The following is a 19,762-nucleotide window of genomic DNA, read 5'->3' as shown; positions in this document are numbered from 1 at the left end:
CAATCATGCATGATAATTATCTGCAAGTTTGCAGGTGTGAATTAGATTATCGAACATCATTGATAGGGAATCGTTCTAGGATATGAAGCAATGATGAAGAATACTGAATTTATAAAGATTAGAAAAGCTTTGTAGAGATATAAAAGATGCATCACAATTTATGATTGTGGGAGGTCTCTACGTGCAACATACATAATGAAAATAGTGATTGAAACTATACAATGGAAAGTTGAATATAGTTTAAAACAAGTTAAGAAATGGGTTCAAAGATGTATTTACTACCTTAAAGAAGTAAATCCATCCTGTAACTGCGTGTTAGGGTTAGGGTTAGAGTTTACTGTTTCACTTTGTCCCTTTATTTCTTGTTTGCCTGTAATTCATATTTTGTACAAGTTGAGCCTGGAACATTTAACATTTCGATGGATTTGGCGTATGTTGTTATCATTATTATTTATTATAATACAGTTCGTGATTATTCAACCATCCTTTTACCAACATTATGTGTCTGAAATACTAGACTACACAATAGTAGCAATTTTTCCCTAGGAATCCCTCGATGTGCGTGTGGCAGGCAAGCTTGCAGCCAGCGCTACCGTGCATGCCGGCTTGCGAAAGGAACGTATAATCGTGGGCACCGACTAAAATGACCCCTGTGATACCAACGAAATACACTCGAAGGATCCTTTGAAGCTCTGTATTTTTTGCGACAATGTAACAGTTTGACAGCTTAATTACGAGAGGATGAGGGTTGTGGCAGAACGGACGGTATTATGTAGAGGGGAAGATTCAATAGACGTGGGATGTCAGAGATTTGGACGGCAGTGAGAAGCGGAGATGTGGAAAAGGTGAGTAAGTAGCAATACCGGAATACGATAGCTTTGCCGTGGATACGCGCACACCTATCTCTACAAGTATTAACATACTTCATCGCTCCATATTCCATACAGTCTTCACAAGCTTGTCTCTCACTCAGTTCTTGTTATCATGTATGCCGGAGAACAGCTGTGTTTTATACTGTCAGAGGGTTGGAAAAAAGCCTCATCTACCATGCTACATCATGTTTGACATAGAGAGGAGAAGAGAGAGTTTCTTCTCAAACTGGTATTTTTTTTTTATTTGTCTGCCATGCTGTTTGGGTGGCATTGTCATTGAACTGGAAAGATTTTGTTAGTGAATGATTTTGATAATTGTTAAAATGCTGTGGAGTCGCGACGGAGACAGATGTGAGTGAGAATTTCCATATATCTTACTAAGTTTCAAGGTTTTTCTGTTGGAAATTTGGTTCCTGACCCCTCAAATTTTTAACTGGTGGCATCATAAGAGCTGGAAAGGATTATATTGATATTATCTTGATGACCTGTCTTGATGGGGGGATAGATAGATTATATTGATAAAATTTAAAGGAATGTGCTTTCACATACGACGTCATCATCTGTGCAGGCTGTCATTTCCTTTTAAGATGAAATGGAAATTTATAAGCATTACAACATTATCATCTTAATACCTCATAAGGGTATTGCAAACTTGGCCAAAGCTATCATTCTCCAAGAACATTTTTTCCCCATTTCTTGGTCTTAGCCAGACCTGTTATCATGTGGAATGTTGCTTATCTGTAATACCTGGTCACGTGTAGAGAAATAAGGGAGAAAAAAGATGGGGACTCCTCTTCACTTTCTTTTTTGTCTCTTCCATGACATTAGGCAAGGTAACTACTTGAAAGATATTGTGCAGTAAATGTATTTTTCATTGTGAAACTGATTGGCTTCATGCTTCAATAGTTTTAGTAAGGCTTCCATGTTAATATGATGATTTCCTACATAGTGGGGCAATTGCAGTATGCAGACCATGTGCAGAAACCTTGCATCTTTTGGCAAGAAAATGCAAAGTGCAAATCTACCAGAAATTATGAATATAACATTATATATCATCAGAATAATTAGCTTTCATGGCTGAATACTGGGCAGAATTGTTATTTTACCTTCAAAAGTTTAGTGCCAACATGTACAGTCATCCCATTAAGAGTGTGATGCTGTACATTGTTCATGGAAGATGCATGGATTATATCTGAGCGTATGCATGTATTCATAATGCATAGGTGTGTGTTTGAGTACCATGCATATTGTATCTTGCCAATATGTTGTGATGACTGATGTGTTAGTTATGTGTTTAATCACCCCACCCAGTTTGATTTATATGTTTCCACTACCTGCACCAACCAAGCAAGAAATTCTTCACGCCTCTGCACATTGTCTCACGGCATCCACAGTATTAAGAACAGGGTACTTCAACCCATTTGCCAACTTGCCCAAGGCAACTTAAACTATAACTACTGGGCAAGTAAAATGAATTTCCACTGGCTTGATTGAAGTATCAGACCAATGAGCAAAGGCCAATTTAGCGTAAGTGGGAGAAATACCTGTACTCTTTGCAATGCTCTGTCGAGTAACATGCACATTTTCCTCATGTGTATCCAAGCATAACAGTGTAAAGAATTTCTCATGATTTATTGCTCACACCAAAGAATGTTGTATGCCGTGGATATTCTTTCTTGTGAAGGGTGATATTTTCCTTATTTTTTTTTATTTGGTTGAACTGTAATCCAGAGGAAAACCCATAATGGCCAGTGGATTGATGCTGTATTCGAAATTTATTTTTGTTTTAAGATCAATAGAAAAGGTTCACTGAAATATTCTTATAAAATTCTGCCCTGTGGGTAATCTATACAACACATGTAGTTTGTGACGATCAGCTGTTGGTGATAACACTTTGCCATCAGGGACTGTGACTGTCCAAAGCTGAAATGATTAATAATATTGAACTTGATGTTTGAATTAGTTATGGGTGAATTCAAAATTTTGGACATCATGTACATATAGAATATTTGTTTTTTTTTCTTTTAAAGCACTTTCTTTATTTTGTGTTGGTTGTTATTTTTGTGTAATTACACAGATATTTACATGTGCTAAAGTTTAAGGTCAAAGGTCAAGAGACTATGTTAATTGAATGTGATATTGTTCCTTTTTTGTGGAGGACTTCTTGATTTAAAATTGCTTTTAAACAGATGCTTTCAGTTCTTCATCTGACTGAAAAATGAATTATTCTGACTGAAAAATGAATTATAAAAAGATTTTTGTCTTCACTCCTACAAAATCACCACTAAATATAGATTTGGTTCTAAAGAGCTGCATTTTACCGTAGCATGATTACATACCAGTACTCTAGAGATACAATTTGTAATGTCCAATGATTGAGAAATTTGAACTTGTTCACAGCAGTAGTTTTTCCCTTTCTGATACATATCACATGGCAGCACACTGACATGCTTTCAACAGAAAATTTGTTGGAAAAGAATTATTTGAATGTGAAAGAATTATGGGACAGTATTCCCAAAGTAAAAAATTCTAGAGTGATAGCATAAAATCATAAGTAATGAAATACATGTAAGTATAATGTCAAGCCCCCCCCCCCCCCCCCAAAAAAAAAAATAAAAAAAAAAATTAATAAATAAATGCAATAATGCAATTTTTAAAATTAACAGGCATTTTCCCAAGTTACCCTCCCCAGACTGAATATGAAGAGATTCCACGTCCATTTGATGTTGTCAGTGACTGCAAGGGAATAATTGCAAATTCATATATTATGTACACTTTGTGCTGTGTTTTAATACAATTTACAGAGGAAACAGTGAAGCGATTGTTAAAGTCATGTCATCAACATACAGTTGCAGTATAGAAATAGCTACAAATTTTGTATTACGCATATTGAACTGGTTACTATAGGTAGCTGTGTTAACTTACAAACTTTCACATTAAAACATGAATTGATTTTAATAATATTAATGGATCTTACACTGTTGTGATAAATATCATCCAATAACAGCCTTCTCTTCAAATAGTAGATTCTCTTCCTATTATAATCATCAGGTAACATAAGCGAGACAAGATGTACTTTAAATAACTTGAAATACATGTATATCCTGTGGAACTTAAAAGATGAGCTGAATCTCACTTGAAAAAGTCTATAAGTATCAGAAAAGTTAGAGAGCCAGGAAAAATGGTCTGCTTGTGTGTGTGTGTGTGTGTGTGTGTGTGTGTGTGCGTGTGTGAAATTAATGGTATTGAAGTAATATGTCTATATAGCAAATGCTTAATTTCGAAAATTCATCATGTTCAAATTGACTTCCTATTGTATAATTATAAAAAATGCAATGAGAGGGAGCATTTTCCCCATGAGGAAGTTTATTGCTCACCCGTGTATTTTACTAATAGTGTACTGTATTCAAATTTCCTACCATGAGTGATGCCAAGTGTAGATTTGTCACTATGAGGTAGGTGGAAATGCCGAATTTGTGTCAGGTAAAGTTTAATTGAGCATAATGTGGCCTCCCCAAGCAGTGAATTCAAAGCTATGAACAGCTTGATAGATATGTCGGGATGCGATCACATTCTGTTTGGAGCAGGATATTTCTATGATGCAAGGGCTTCATCTCTCTCCCTTGCTCCCTCATCGTCCCAGGCACCTGCTATCATCCTGATTAGAGGCTGGCCTGGGCCAGAACGGGCTCATTGCCAGAGTCAGGCATACACAATGAGACTCATCCTCATTAACCTCTTGCTGGAGAATGGCTGCATGTGGAAGATCTGTGGAAAGACATGCAACTACAACAGAAGCCACCCCCCCCCCCCCCCCGAAAAAAAAGAAGAAAAAAAGAAAAAAAAAGAAAGATAAAATAAAATAGAATAAAAATAAATAAATAAAAAAATTAAAATAAATAAAATAATAAAGAATAGTGACACTAAATAGATTCTTCTGTTGGCTTACAGGTGAATAGTTTCATTTTGGCTATGATATGTCTCAAATCAATGAAATCCTTGGTTTTTGGAGAATGACAAACAGTATGGCATTCTACAAATAACATAGTTTTTGTATCTACTATATATACAAAGAGTTTTGATGCAAAAACAGTGACACCATTCTTAATTTTTCTAAAGGGAGGTCATCAAATAAACAAAAATAAACTCTTACCAATCATGCTGCACTCATTACATAACAAATATTTCTAGCATATTATTAAAATCATCACATATATATACATTTTTTCTTTGTTTTAATCTCAGATTAAGCGGTATATGTCAAATGATACAAATGGATATACATCTGTTTTCTCAGTTAAACTCTCCATATATTGACCTAAATGTTTATATTCAGTATGATAACTAATAAAATCAAAGAATATTGATCTTCAAAACATGGTTATACACACGTATGGTTGTTCAGACTCTAAGCTTTCTGAAGATATATAAGACTTGTCCCACTCTTATTACCAGAATCTACCACAGAACGAGAAGTTGGCCACCTGAGTCATGAAACCCCATTTTGAGAAATATTAAAGAGCAGACAATTGAAACAGAAATTCAAAGCTTATGTAATGAAAATCAATTTTGAAATGTTTGAGATTTCCAAAAACATAGTAAAACAAAATGTTCCATTTAAAAGGTAGGACCCACCTTTTATTATGACCTCTTTGTTTTTGGATGTCTCAGCCATTTAGAAACCAATTTTCATCAAATAAAATTTGAATTCCTCTTAAAATTGTATGTTTTTTTTATATTTCATATGAGTAGTTTCAAATTATCTTGAAAAAAAGTAAAAACTTGAATCCCAATCTCACCCAAAACTATACTATCCCTTTAAACTTTGCTGTCAACAAGTACTTCATATTTATCTATATATTTATTATTATTATCTTTTTAATGAACAATAAGGGTATTTGCAGTGAGCAGTTGCTCTTTGCAGCCCCACTGCATAGAAATCCTTCTGCCATGATTTCCTGGGTTTGGAAGAACATAGAAGTGTTACTAATATTACCAAAAATATTCCATTTTCCCTGAATGAAATGTCAGTATCATTATTTTTGCTCTTGAATTCAGGTATTGCTGTCTTTTTTAAGCCTATTCTAATTTTTTATGCCCTCTGGCAAACATGCATGATGGGTTGGTATTTTCATCAAGCTGCATGGCCATTAGAGATTACAGTGTTGTACCAATTCCTCTCTATCTTTAGTGCAAGGTAGTAAGCATCTCTCGAAGCATATCTCATCGTAGATCAAAGCATGAGAGAAATGGGCATTAAGGACAGAATTTACGTATAAAACAACAAAAAACCAACAACTCATGGCAAAACAATAATTTCATCAATGTATATTACTACCTAAAAAAAAAAAAAAATGTTTGTATAGGTAAAGATATCTGCCACTTGCGCGTACAATATACCACAACTCATTTGAACATACAATGTACATGTATTTATACCAGGTTAAAATGATCAGCTATTACAGCTGTTTTCCATGAAAGTCCCATATGGCCAAGTAAATCTAAAAATCTGTAAATTAAATACCTATCGAGGCTCAACATTAGTAACTCCTGGCCTTCAGAAATAGATGTCAGGCCGCCACTTTTTAAGAAATTATATGTTTTAATTATTGGTTACGTTTGCAAATTATTAATTATGTTTATATTATAAATTGTGGTGAAATTAGTAATTACAAATATTTGTGACTGTGTACATTGTTTTTGCATGTTTCTTGAGTCTATAATGGGGGAAAATAACTTGCGGCTCAGTGCTTGATAACTACCTGCATGTCAGTTACCAGGGTTGCCAGATCACATGGAAAACTACTACTGATCATCATATACAGAGTAGAAATACACATGATCTGCAGAAAATGTTCATCATATATGGAATGGATAATTTATACACCAGCATTTACTTGCATGATATTACAATGAAATGAAAAAAAATAAAATGAAACATTGACATCTCTGAAAAATGAGGTGCCAGAGTAAATTCACACTATTCAAATTATAGATACAGTATTTCATATTCACAATAACACCAGGTTTTACAATGCAAAAGAACTTTTCAGGAAGTGACTTGTGGCAAGAGCTCTGGAAAATTACATCATGAATAGAAAACCACATCTGTGTAAAATTACCACTTATGTGCAACATCGACGACATACATAGACCCTATAAATCTACTTGGTAAGAAGAAGAAGAAGGTGATAAAAAATATAAAAGAATAAAGCAGTATGTGTCAAACATGCTTTGTAGTGTTAATATGGAAGTTGTCATAAATTTGCATTCTCCCTGTCAAGACTGAAGATGATGTAGGAAAGACAAACCATGGGGCTACATCTTTTATAACTCGATGGACAGACCATGAACCTGTTTGTTGTGTGTTTTGTGTGCATAACACCCCCAAAGAGAGATTCATGTAGATGGTTTTTTATAGAGCACAAGTCGAATGGATGTAGGGAGCTTGCAGCTGAACGCCATCTGGCCAAAGCACACATCAACTGCGAACTTGTGCAGATGCTGTTCTGAGCGAGCTGATGACTCATCCATTGCTTGCTGGTTACACTCAGGCGAGCTAGTCTCACATCCAAACTCCTCTGTGTAATGTCTCACTGGTTGATTTCTGTTGTCATTTTTGCATTGAAATCGTATGATGCATGTCAGATGAAGCTTAATTTGCAGCTTTACATTTCAGTGACCAGGAAACAAGTGTTTAAGACCATTTGTAATTCAGTCTGTTCACATGACAAATTAATTCTGTAGGCCAAATTCTCTCTATGCAAGGTTCAATGGCTTGATGATTTTGTGATAGTCTGTACGATAATTGTAGAATATTTGCAAGAAAAATTGACTGAAACATAATTACGTTTAAACATCTACTCTACACAAGGTATGGCATATATGCCATTATGATTTAAAGTGTAATTTGATTATCATCATTATCGATAATTGTTGAAATATTTTACACAAAAAATTATGGCATACTGTAAAAGTGGTTTCTTTCGCTGTGGTTTTATTTTCGTGCTTTTCGTGCTTTGAGGTTGAACCGTGAATTTAACATCACGCGAAAATGTTTTGAAAAGTCGCACGAAATTAACCACGAAAGGAAATGTTTTGAACTCGCCGCTTGTTACAACGCTATTGCGCACATGCACACACGAAGATTCCGCTCATTGAGTGTATTGATGGTCAACACACACACAGTGATACCGCGCAATGTAGGTACCGTGCAAGCATGTTATAAAGTACTCGAGAGACAGGATTTCAGGTAAGCCTGCATATGATTTTAATTGCTATTAAATAAAAGAATAATTGGATTATAGTTTGGGTTTTCATGTGCAAAATAAAACAGTTTTTGCCGACTGAATTCACAGATTTTGCCGACCGCGAATTTAAACACACGCAAAAAAGTCGGCTACGATGGAAACCACGAAAGTATCTGTGCATGAAAGACACCACTTTTACAGTATGAAATTTCATGAAGTGAGCAGGAATTTTTCTCCCCATTTGTTGTTTACCTCAAATGTCAGTGCGACTGAGAGTGCATGATCAGTACGAGTGTCTCCATCATAAGAGGCAAAGGGTCTGTAATGCAGAGACCATGATCTCTGCTTCAAGCCTGCTCATTTGTGAAGGATTGTGTGGTAATTTGTATGACATCTTAGCAGCAGGCAGAAGAGAGAAGCATCCTAATGAACTGTAATATCTCTTAAAGGATCCCACCTGTAGTGTCATGATCTCAAGTTGATCTTGATAATGAAATATTAAAGCCTGACCCAGTCTGTTGCATTTTGAGGTGCACAATCACATTCTAAGAACCAAGTTTAATAGGATGATACAATGTGAACAGCTTGCATTCATGTGCGATGGGTTTTGGCGTGTTCATCAGGAAGTATGAAAAATACTGTTGGGATGCCTTTAAGCAGTGAATTAGTCGTGACATGCATGGTTTTACTTTTAGTTAAGTTGTGGGCATATTTTAATGAACAAACAGGTCATCCAGGAATGATTCTCACCACAATAATGTCAAAAGGCAGCACGTATCTAATCATTGTTGCCACAAGAAGAAATCATGCTCAGTAACATTTCACAAAATCTTCTAGACCCTCTATTTATGGCACATGATATTTGGCCAGAAAGTAATTTTGTCTTTAACTTCCATTATAATGTGCCAATCAATGGTTACAAGTTCATCTTGCATACATGTGGGTACATGTATGATTGATTGCAAAAGTCACAGAAAAAAGTAATGTGATACAAGAGCTTGCTGTACAAGTACATGGTATATTTATTATCATTATGTATTACCATGGAGCTACTAGTAGCTCCATGGTATTACATAGAGTATGTTCACACAATCTATGTTAACATTAGTATATTTGCCCATAAAGCAAGAATGTTTTGTCTTGTTTTTTGTTTTGTTTTTATCTTATGGGAGCATAAGGCTTGCATAGAAGAGTGTTGTAGTAAAATAAAGACTAATCCTTGACAGTCCTCAAATACAGTACATTTTCTTTCTTTTTTTTTTCTCTCTCTCTACTATTCACATTTTCTTCCGGTTCCTGTCCTCCCCAGGTATCCATCTGTGTCAGGAAATCTCGTCTGTCCCAGGACTTCAACTTACCTGGATACCACCAGAAACTTCTACAGGAAAGAATCTTAAATTTCTATTTTTGGAAATTATTTTTTACAAGAAGAGAAATCATATTATAAAGATCTTTAGTGAGCCAAATACCTCAAAATCCTGTTAGACCTGTGTTTAGTGGGTGTTTGTAAATGTCCAGATATTGTATGTATTCTCCACAAAAAATGTTAAGTCAACAAGTAAAAATAGACAAGTGATTAACAAGAACTGTGATAAATGCCATAGTAGAGTGGCTGAGAAGCTTTTAGGCAATGCTATTAATGGACAGTTCTGGATGCATCCAAAGTGTGGATAAGTTTCTAGAAGAATTTCAGAAGAGGAATTGCGTGAATGTTCAATTATTTGACTGTGTGATGATTATTTGACTGTCTGATGAAACAAATGAACTGATTACAACGTGGGATCACTAGGAGTCCAAATGCCAGTGATTGGAAAGTAAACCCGAGGATCAACATTTTGTAGCCATCCTCAGCTGTCCTTGGTTGTTCCCAGGCCCACCTCATCCAGGGAACAGACTTGTGGGCTATGCAGCTCACGTTGGAACTACCCGTCGCGAATCGTTACGCGGTGCAACCGACGCTTCACATCATGAGCCGAGAGCCGCCCGCTGGCTGCCGGGGAACGCGACTCATGAAACCGGAAGTGCTCGCTAAGATGCTAAACAGTGCAGCTGGTGGACTGAACAAACTGCTCCTAATAGACTGTCGTTCGTTCATGGAATACAATGCAGATCATATTTCTCAAGCAATCAATATTACTTGCTCCAAGTTGGTAAAAAGGCGACTTCAGCAGAACAAGGTAAGTCTTTACTATTTTTAGACTGTTTTTTTTTTTATATTCATGCATATCAGACTAGCACTCTATGAGGACAAGGAAAGAAATTGTAGGAGAAACTATGAGAGAAATTGAAAGCGAGCTTGGTGTCACACTGCTTGTAGAGGAACTTTTATTAATCGTCTCTAGATCTCTCCTTGCTTTGTGTTGTCTTTAGACCGTATTTCCTGTATGTAATGAAAATGCATTGGAATGTATTGCTATTGAAATGAAAGTCTTTCAGTCTCCTGTCTATGATGTACGTAATTCATAAAATCAGGGAGAGGATGGGAATAAGGAGGTGTTTATGCTTCCCTTTTTCGGGCCAGAATCAGCGTTTTGAAACGTGATTAGTGCAAAACGCCGTTGCGTTCATGCTCACTTCGATAGAAACGCTTATTCAAAACGCCGATCCAAAACGCACAAAAAGGTGCGTTTACGATCGGCGTTTCTGACTAATCACGTTTGACGGGGAAGCATAAACGCAACAGCATTTCTAAACACGTTTAGAGTGACGTCATCTAAACGCCTTTCTGGTTCACGTGAAAAAGCGCGCGCTGCCCGGCCAGCCAGCTACCCTGGCCTGTGCAGTTTTCCCATGTACTGTGCATACGCATGTCTTTCCCATCTGCTCTCCCAGGCCAGGCCACCGATCGCAGCGCGCGCCCCAATTTGACCTGCCTCTGCTGAGGTCAGCAAAGCAATCGCAAACGCTCTTTCCAAGGCTCGATGAAAGTGAGCATAAACAGTGCTCCCGTGAACGGCGTTTTGAATCAGCGTTTTGAATCAGCATTTCAAAACGCTGATTCTGCCTTCGCAAATTGAGCATAAACACACCCTAACTAAGGATTGGGAGTTTCCCCATTGCCCACACTCAGTGAAAGTAATTAATCACAGCCAATGGGGGGGGGGGGGGGGGGGGGGATCAACCCCACACAATCAGCACCACCCATGGCATGTATGGGTGAGTCAAGAAATCAACGGATTCACTTTATGGGCCCAAATTCGCTCCCTGCAAACTCGCTCTTTGCAAACTGCTTGCCATGCCTTTGATTCAGTAGCACATTGGTATCATTAGTCGATTAGTCATCTCCACTCTCATTGGACTTGCGGAAGTTTTGCAAGATGGGTAGAGTGTTGGAGAATCGCATTAAGTCCTCTCTGTCCAAGGCCCTCTGCTGGTCTGCACCCATCCCGAGGCACCCCGTAAACTTTTTGAAGTGACACAATCGTCAAGACAGGGGAAAAGGAAGTTGCAAAGTCCTCAACAATTTGGCCAGTCACGGCTTTGCACAACTTTTCTCTTGTTTCCAGTCAGGATTAACCTGTCATAGTTGCAAATGTTGAAGATTATTGGCTTAACATTTCATTTAATTGAAACAAGTGACAAGACGGCTCCAGTAGCCAATCTTGCCTGACAGTTTAAGCAAGCACTACCGGTGACTGAAGTGAGGAAAATTATCAGATCCGTATGCATATTTCTTCTCTACTTAGAGAGAAATCAGTTGACTCAAATTACATCAGAGATATGTGTTTTTCCAGCAAACATAATCTCTTGTGTTCCCTTTGGACTCAGTTGTGACATACTTGAGCCAAAGTTCATATGCTGAGTGATATATAATGTGTGTTTCACAGATGTTTATGAATTTCAGACAGTTAAGTCCCCACTGATTTCTGGTGGAGGGTGTTCTAAAGATGTGATTGGAATTAGGCTGTTGCCAATCTGTGAATATATGATACCAGATTATGTGTTCAGTGATCACTCCCATTTTTCATTAAATGCCGTGATGATGATATCCAAGTACTAGATGTGATGGCAAATAGGTTATGACATTCAGATATAAATCATCATTAAACTTTTCACCCATACCTCATTCTGTCTATTCCAAGTAATGTTTCAAACAATAATTTAAAGTTAATTTTCCTGCTAACCATGACTCATTTTACTGTTCCTGTCTTCCAGATAGTACAAGCAGAGTAGTTTTGTAGAGCTGGGAGTGGTCTCCAAACCTCATATCACATGGAGCACACTGTAATGTAAATCTAGTTTCCACTTTATAAATATACATAATTCACATGATTTAGTGGAAATAGAATATAAAAAGAGATTGAGATTGAGGAAGGGGGGGGGGGGGGGTACAAAAGGGAAGAAAGATCCAGAACAATTTGCAGGTAAAATTGGTAGACAATTGTGGGTGAAACAACAATGAAGACAATTTGAGAAGGATAAAGAGGCAGAAGACTGACAGACATTGGTGAAATAAAGCGATGGAGGGAGAACAATTTAACTAAGTGGTGTGGTGAGTCAAGCAAGCCTTTGTATGCAGCCTCAAATTAGAAAGGGCAATTAGTTTCAGCAAGAAAGTTGTTCCGTGACAAATAGAGTCTAATCAGCTGTGATAGTCCTTTATTATGAAGAGAACAATAGATGCTACATTGTGATTTAATTGCCTAGTATGGGTCAGTCTGAGAGGGAGATAATAGGTGAGCAGTTCTTTAGCTATAACATCAAGATAATAAGATGCATGAAGCTTGCATATAGGCTTGTATAGGCTTGTAATTCCAATATTTTTAGTTATTTCTTTTTAATTTTTTTAAACACAAGAAAATACAACATATGAATCATACACTGAAGTCTCAGAACATCATTAATGGATAGAAAATGTTATCATGAGAAACAACATTTGCATTGGATTAAAGATTGCTAAGAAAATACATCATGTGGTGAAAGCAAAATATTATGAATGTTTGAATCAAACTAATTAATCTATCCATATTTTTAAGGGGGTGGGGGTGGGGACTGGAGTTGAGGATTGTTGGACTAGAAAGATGAGGGATGTGGAGATAGCAGTCAGTAGTCATTAAAAGTATACATATTCAAGGAAGGGAAATGACTGATTGTTTTTGTTATGTGGTAGTATGAGGACCTACTCTCATTTAACTACATCTGCCACCATTTAATTGGAACTGTAATTAAGGGGGACGTCACTTTAATTGGACATAGTATCACAGCAATAATTCTGAGATGTGTTATTTTTGCCGCTTAATTGGGATGAGGTATCAGATAAACAAGACACATTTTTTGTCATCTAGTCATACAAAATGGAACTTACATGAATGTAGAATAGAAAAGGTATTCAACAGTAGCAAAGGATTTTCACCTAGACAGTGCATTATTTGAGCAAGTCCAAGTTGTTGTGTATAGGAATGTGTATTTTTTTTTAAACCATTTGCACATCACAAAAGTGTTTAATTTCTTTTAATTGGAAAAATTTTAATCTTGAGTCTTTGCAATTCATTGATGATTGGTAAAATACTGGAGAAGGAGGGGAGTGTGGTTTCACCACTAATATATAGGCCAAACAGACTATCTCTATGCAACCAGCTGGTAGTGAGATGTGTGAATATGAATAGCACTGGTGAGTAAGTTCTCAAGATGGTTTCTTTGGTAGGCAGAGTCAGTACCCTTTGTCAGATGTGACTCAGTCTTCTAACATCTCTGCATACATGTGCTTATTTAGCAACCTGCTCAAATGTATGAATATTCATTTCTCCTCACCAGTCTTTCTTGCTTATCAGTGTGTGGTGCTCACAAGACTCACCACAGATACTGTGTTGTCCATAAACTGAAGTGAGATAGCATATTTGGCCGAGACTTCATTAATTCCAACAGAGGCATTTAAATTGCTATTTAAATGTCTGGTCTGCAGGGTGAATAACTGCATCATCGATTACTGGAACTTGTGATGCATTATGTTTCCTGCATGTAGGATTGAATCAGCAAAGCAATTTAAGCAGTCAAAATATTGAGTGAATTAAAGAACACTAATTTTTACTCATACCAGTTGCTTCATCCCATTATCTTCCTTTCCATTATCTTTTAGTTATTTTAGCTAAACCCAAACTGCTACAACCATATAGGGACATTGCTGCCTCACTAACCTTTCTTGATAAGATATGCAAATATACATTTGTCATTATGAATATACATCACCCTACATGTGGATGGTCATATCCAGAGTCACCTGACTGGTTATCATTGCCTGAATACGCTATCATTGAATCACCGCAAAGAATGAAAGTTTCCCACGAGGAGAGTCCCTCATTGATGCCAAGTCCGACCACAAAGTATGCCGACTATGTGAGGAGAAACAGTGTTGCATTCCCGGCTACTCCTACATGTTTTACACTGTCAGATGTTCTCAGATTATAAATGAGCTGTTGATTTGTACTACACCTGTATGTATCCAGTCAAAATATGTCATGTGGCCACTTCAGTCTTTTATATACATGTATGTATATATATATATATATATATATATATGAGTATTTTTTTACCTAGTTCTATAATATCAATTTCATGTAAAAATGATTGAAATACACTAAAATATTGTCTTTTGGGAGATATGTGTGATAGGAAGAGATAATTTATGAAGTTTTTAACAATATTTTCATTTACACGCAACGCTGTAGAATGCATTCAAATGTATTTACTGTAAGCTGATTATGTCATTTTGTTCTTGGTGTCCACAGTAACAACCATTATGCAAGGTTTAGAAATCTTCGTGTTTCTAAAGCCTGAGGGTTTGCTTTTTAGCTCACCTGAGCCAAAGGCTCAAGTGAGCTATTGCGATCGCCCTTCGTCCGGCGTCCGTCGTGCGTCGTGCGTCGTGCGTCGTGCGTCGTCCGTCGTCCGTCGTCCGTCGTCCGTCGTCCGTCGTCCGTCGTGCGTCGTGCGTAAACTTTTTACATTTTCATCTTCTTCTTGAAAACCCCAGGACCGATTTTCATCAAACTTGGCAGGTAGCATCCCTAGGGGGTTAGGAACTCAATTTGTTAAAATGGGCACCATGACCCACCCAGGGGGCCCCCAGGGGGGCCCAAACCCCCCAAAATTAAGGAATCTTTAAAAATCTTCTTCTCTAGAACCAGAAGTGATAGAGCTAAGTTAATACTATGAGTTAGTTCATTGATGACTGTAGTTTCAAGTTTGTTCATGGCAGAATCAGGGATGCCCCCCTTGGGACCCAGGGGAGGGGGGTGGGGAGGGGTTCTAATGGGGCCTAAATTGTACATTTTCATCTTCTTCTTGAGAACCCCATGACCCATTTTCACCAAACTTGGCAGGTAGCATCCCTAGGGGGTTAGGAACTCAATTTGTTAAAATGGGCACCATGCCCCACCCAGGGGGCCCCCAGGGGACCCCCAGGGGGCCCAAATCCCCCAAAATTAAGGAATCTTTAAAAATCTTCTTCTCTAGAACCAGAAGTGATGGAGCTAAGTTAATACTATGAGTTAGTGCATTGATGACTGCAGTTTCAAGTTTGTTCATGGCAGAATCAGGGGTGCCCCCCTTGGGACCCAGGGGAGGGAGGTGAGGAGGGGTCCTAATGGGGCCTAAATTGTACATTTTTATCTTCTTTTTTAGAACCCCATGACCCATTTTCACCAAACTTGGCAGGTAGCATCCCTAAGGGGTTAGGATCTCAATTTGTTAAAATGGGCACCATGTCCCACCCAGGGGGCCCCCAGGGGGGCCCAAACCCCCCAAATGAAGGAATCGTTCAAAATTTTCTCTAGAATCAGAAGTTATACAGCTAAGATAATACTATGAGTGAGTACATTAATGACTGTAGTTTCGAGTTTGTTCGTAGGAGATCCAGGGGTGCCCCTCTTGGGGGCAGGGGTGGGGGGGGGGGGGAGGGGGTTGGTTAGGAAGGTCCAAATGGGGGCCTGAATCGTACATTGTCATCTTCTTCCTGAAAACCTCATGATAGATTTTCGTCAAACTTGGCAGGTAGCATCCTTAGGGGGTCAGGATCTCAATTTATCAAAATGGGCACCATGCCCCACCCAGAGGGCCCCAGAGGGCCCCCAATTCCCCAAATTAAGGAATCTTTAAAAATTTGGGCCCTTATTGTACATTTTCATCTTCTACTTCAGAATGCCTGGTCAAATTTTGGTAGAGCTGTGAATAATTTAGATTAGTGACTGCTCTAATGTTTTATTTAGTCACGTGTGTTGATTGTCTTCCTAAAAAAATAATACTTTTGTTTAGGTGTTGTTGGTAATTTGTGATGTTTTTTATATTGCTGTATGGAGGTTGCATGAAGTCATAGTAGTGGACATCAAACTTCAGGTTACAGTCATGAAAGACTGAAATGATGATAAAAAAAGAAAGAAAGAAAGAAATGGCTGTAATATGCATTCCTGTGGACACCAAGAAGTATTCTCTCATTTCAGTCCCCAACAACATACTACCATTGCTTGGGTTATTTTGTGTGTTGTCATTATTAAGCACACAAACTAGAGTAGTTTCAATTCTCTGTCTCAATCTGTTTGTCAGTTAACCTACCCCATAGTGTAGCATCATTTGTTACTAAAAAATAGGTCGGACCACACATGTTGTGCATGTGGAGAAACTAGCTGATTGTACACATCAGATGTTTACTGTCCTAAATTCATGTATAATAAGACTTGGGGTAAAAAATTACTGTTCGGTTTGGTCTTTTGTTGATCAAAATGTGGAATTCACTACATCTTCATAATAGATGAAAGTATAATTTTTTTTTCTGACAATTTTTCTTTTAATGTTAGAGCGATACAAATGTAACTCATCATGAAGATATATATTTGCAGTTATAGGAGGAAAAAGTCTGAAGGGGAGCACCTTGCCTGCGTTTTTATTGATCCTGAAGACATATTTTCCATATTGATTTGTGTTTTTCACTTTCACTTTTAGCTGCTGTGAAGTTCAGTTGTTAGGGATTTCTTGATTGAAACTTGACATTGGTGTTAAAGGTAGGGAATCCCATTTGCACACCTTAAATGAAGAGTTGTATAAATACAGTGGTATGTTGAAGAGAATATCATTTTAGAAACTCCCATAAAGTATTGAAAGTGGAAGGTAACATTTAGTACATTTTTTTGACGGTTAGATTTTGAATTGAATTGTTTTCGGGGCTCACCGTAAATTCCAGTACATTACTAGGCTACCTTCGCAGACCCATGTACTGCATGTGTGTCCATCATGTATATTTTGTGAAGAAAGTTCGTCAACACTTACAAACATTTCTATATACATTCTTACCACACACTCTATATGTTATTACATCAACTCTAGTACTTTTAGATTTGTGTTTATAGATCACAAATACAGAAGAATGCAACAAAAAGGCTTAAGTGTGGCTGACACACAGAACTACTGAGTAGTTGAGTTTTGTGCATTATTCAAATTTTAGATAACGGTTGACTTCCAAATTTCTAAGCAGTGGCCTAAGCAAGTCCCCTGAGGTTCATATTTAATGTTTTGCTGCATTTTGGGAGGTCTGTAAAAGGTATCCCCTACCTTTAAAACATCACGTCACACAAGCAGGTTGAATAATTGTAAACTTCATGATTAAATGTCCTTCTGAGTGAATGATAAAGGGAATTCTTGAAACTGCCATTTTTTATGGAGCTTTTAAAATAATGTTGCAATTCACACTTGAGGATTTAGTATTGGCCTAATTTGCAAGATTGTTTTTCTGCAGTTGGCATACATGTTGATTTAAGAAACTGTCTCATGTGCACAAGGTCCAAGAGTCACATGACCCTTTCTAATAGCATATAGGCCTACCCCCCCCCCCAAAAAAAAGGTCAAATTTGAGTCCTTTATAGTAATACCAGAGCAGCCCGCTGTGAAAGCTGTGCATGTTACATCTATCCCCCTCGTAACCAGCATGTCTTTTACTGCCGTGAGAGATGCTGTACCAGATTGTTCTGGTTTGAAGCAGTATCGGCTTTGTAATTAAATCGCACTGCGTCGGTTTTTCCCCTCCTTTCTCCACTGAGGTGTTTAGGGAGAGGAGAAATTGCTGTATGGATACCTTCCACAGGCATGGCTGATAATGACCAAATTACACTGTGGATATGTTCAGATGATGTATGCCTGGACTACAGGCATTTAATTAGCTACTCGCTTTCTGCCTCATAGCTACCATACACATCAGATTGCTGGAACGCGTGCAGTACAGATGATATATGCGGATACATGCCTTCAGTTCCTAGTATCATCGTGGCTGGCAGATGGGTTAGAAATTGTAGGAAAGTTTTAAAAATGAATTGAGAAATGAAAGCATCTACTCTGAAATGAAAGCATCTACTCTGAAAAGAAAGCAGAGGGATACTGTGTGTCTATTTTTATTTCCACTGTATTATAATGGCATCAGCTTCTTTAAAATGTATGATTCATATTAACCCACTTTTTATAAGGGTCATCATGCTTGGGTTGAGAAAATTTCAGATTTTTTTTTTTAAATTTTAACTGTTACACCTCTTCCCTATTAAAGATTCCTTGGCTCAAAACTTTTGGAACCAGGTTTAGTAAGCAGTTTAAGTGTATTAAAAGTCATATTTTACTTTAAGAAAAAAAAGAGAATACTAGATTATGTATGAACTAAAGGAAAGCCATGCACCCGTATGATCAAATCACATAAGGTATTTGTATCAATTGGTGCCAGCTGTTGCTTTCAATGCAACTGTGGAATCTTCAAATTTTTGTAATATGCCAGTTTGTAATTAGCTCATGTGCACATTTGTACAAATGACCTTTCTTTTTTCAGTTTTCAAAGCAATACCATGCACAACTTTGCATGTTAAATACTTGGTTGATTTGTAAATGATTCAGAAAAATTAATGGCTTACATGGTGATTGTCATGTAAAGTTTTGCAGACACATTTTCAAATGGAGCAGGAGATTGGTTGCCATATAGTAACAGCACATCATGGCCAAAAATCTGGAAAAAGGAAATACAATTTATCCAGTTTTTAAGAGATAAAAAAAAAATTGGCGCACATGTGACTTTATGTTCTGTGTACCGACACAATTGCAGGAAATGTGTGGTGTTGGTAATAATGCATTATAGCCCTTAAATTAGCAGTAAACCTTGCACAGTTAATCGATCTTCAAATTCATATTTTAATTGAAAAAATACAAATGTGAAAGGTGTGTGTTCAAATCACTGTTGGTGATATTTGTAGTTCTTCATGGAGGAATCAGTTCAGATATCTTGAACCCTGGATGAAGGTTAATCCAATCAGGTTGCTTGTAAATGTGCTGGGCACGACATTAGCGGTGGCCCAGTGGCCTCGGGCCACTAAGAATTGATGTTGGGCCACCAAAATTCCTCATAGGTCATTTTTTGAGGACCTGATAGGGCAGTTAAAGATGAAATTATAAAATTAGATTTTTTTTTTATCATTTCGGGCCACCAAAATTTCAACTTCAAAGATTTTAGTGGCCTGAATTTGTTCAGTGTGAAGATGTCAGATGAAAAACTGTCCAGAGGTAGAAATGTCACAGTTCAAAGATACTATCAAATCAAATATTGAAATGCCTCTGAAATTGTTACCTCTTACATTTAATTACCTCTGACATATTTACCTGGCACCCCTAAGCAGGCCGCCA

At 37.4% G+C, this 19,762-nt stretch overlaps 1 protein-coding gene across 2 annotated transcripts in view; it reads left to right on the top strand.

Annotated features, from left to right (window-relative positions):
* Positions 1-664: 664 nt before the first annotated feature.
* The window catches only part of LOC139726549 (uncharacterized), a 111,751-nt gene continuing 92,653 nt past the window's right edge, over positions 665-19,762 (top strand). Inside the window, exons 1-2 of one of the 2 annotated variants that reach the window (XM_071637538.1) lie at positions 667-845; positions 9,432-10,299. In XM_071637538.1, the coding sequence (XP_071493639.1) occupies positions 10,027-10,299 (273 nt within the window). In that variant the 5' untranslated portion in view covers positions 667-845; positions 9,432-10,026. Of the gene's footprint in view, positions 846-9,431; positions 10,300-19,762 lie in introns of both variants that reach the window. The other variant, XM_071637539.1, reaches the window with a different exon arrangement.

The sequence above is a fragment of the Diadema antillarum genome, unplaced genomic scaffold, assembly GCF_040938485.1.
Source record: "Diadema antillarum isolate AM-2024a unplaced genomic scaffold, OU_Dant_1.0 seq00000089_RagTag, whole genome shotgun sequence".
Taxonomy (NCBI): domain Eukaryota; kingdom Metazoa; phylum Echinodermata; class Echinoidea; order Diadematoida; family Diadematidae; genus Diadema; species Diadema antillarum.
The sequence above is the reverse complement of the archived record's forward strand: the minus strand, read 5'-3'. Positions and strand labels throughout refer to the sequence as shown.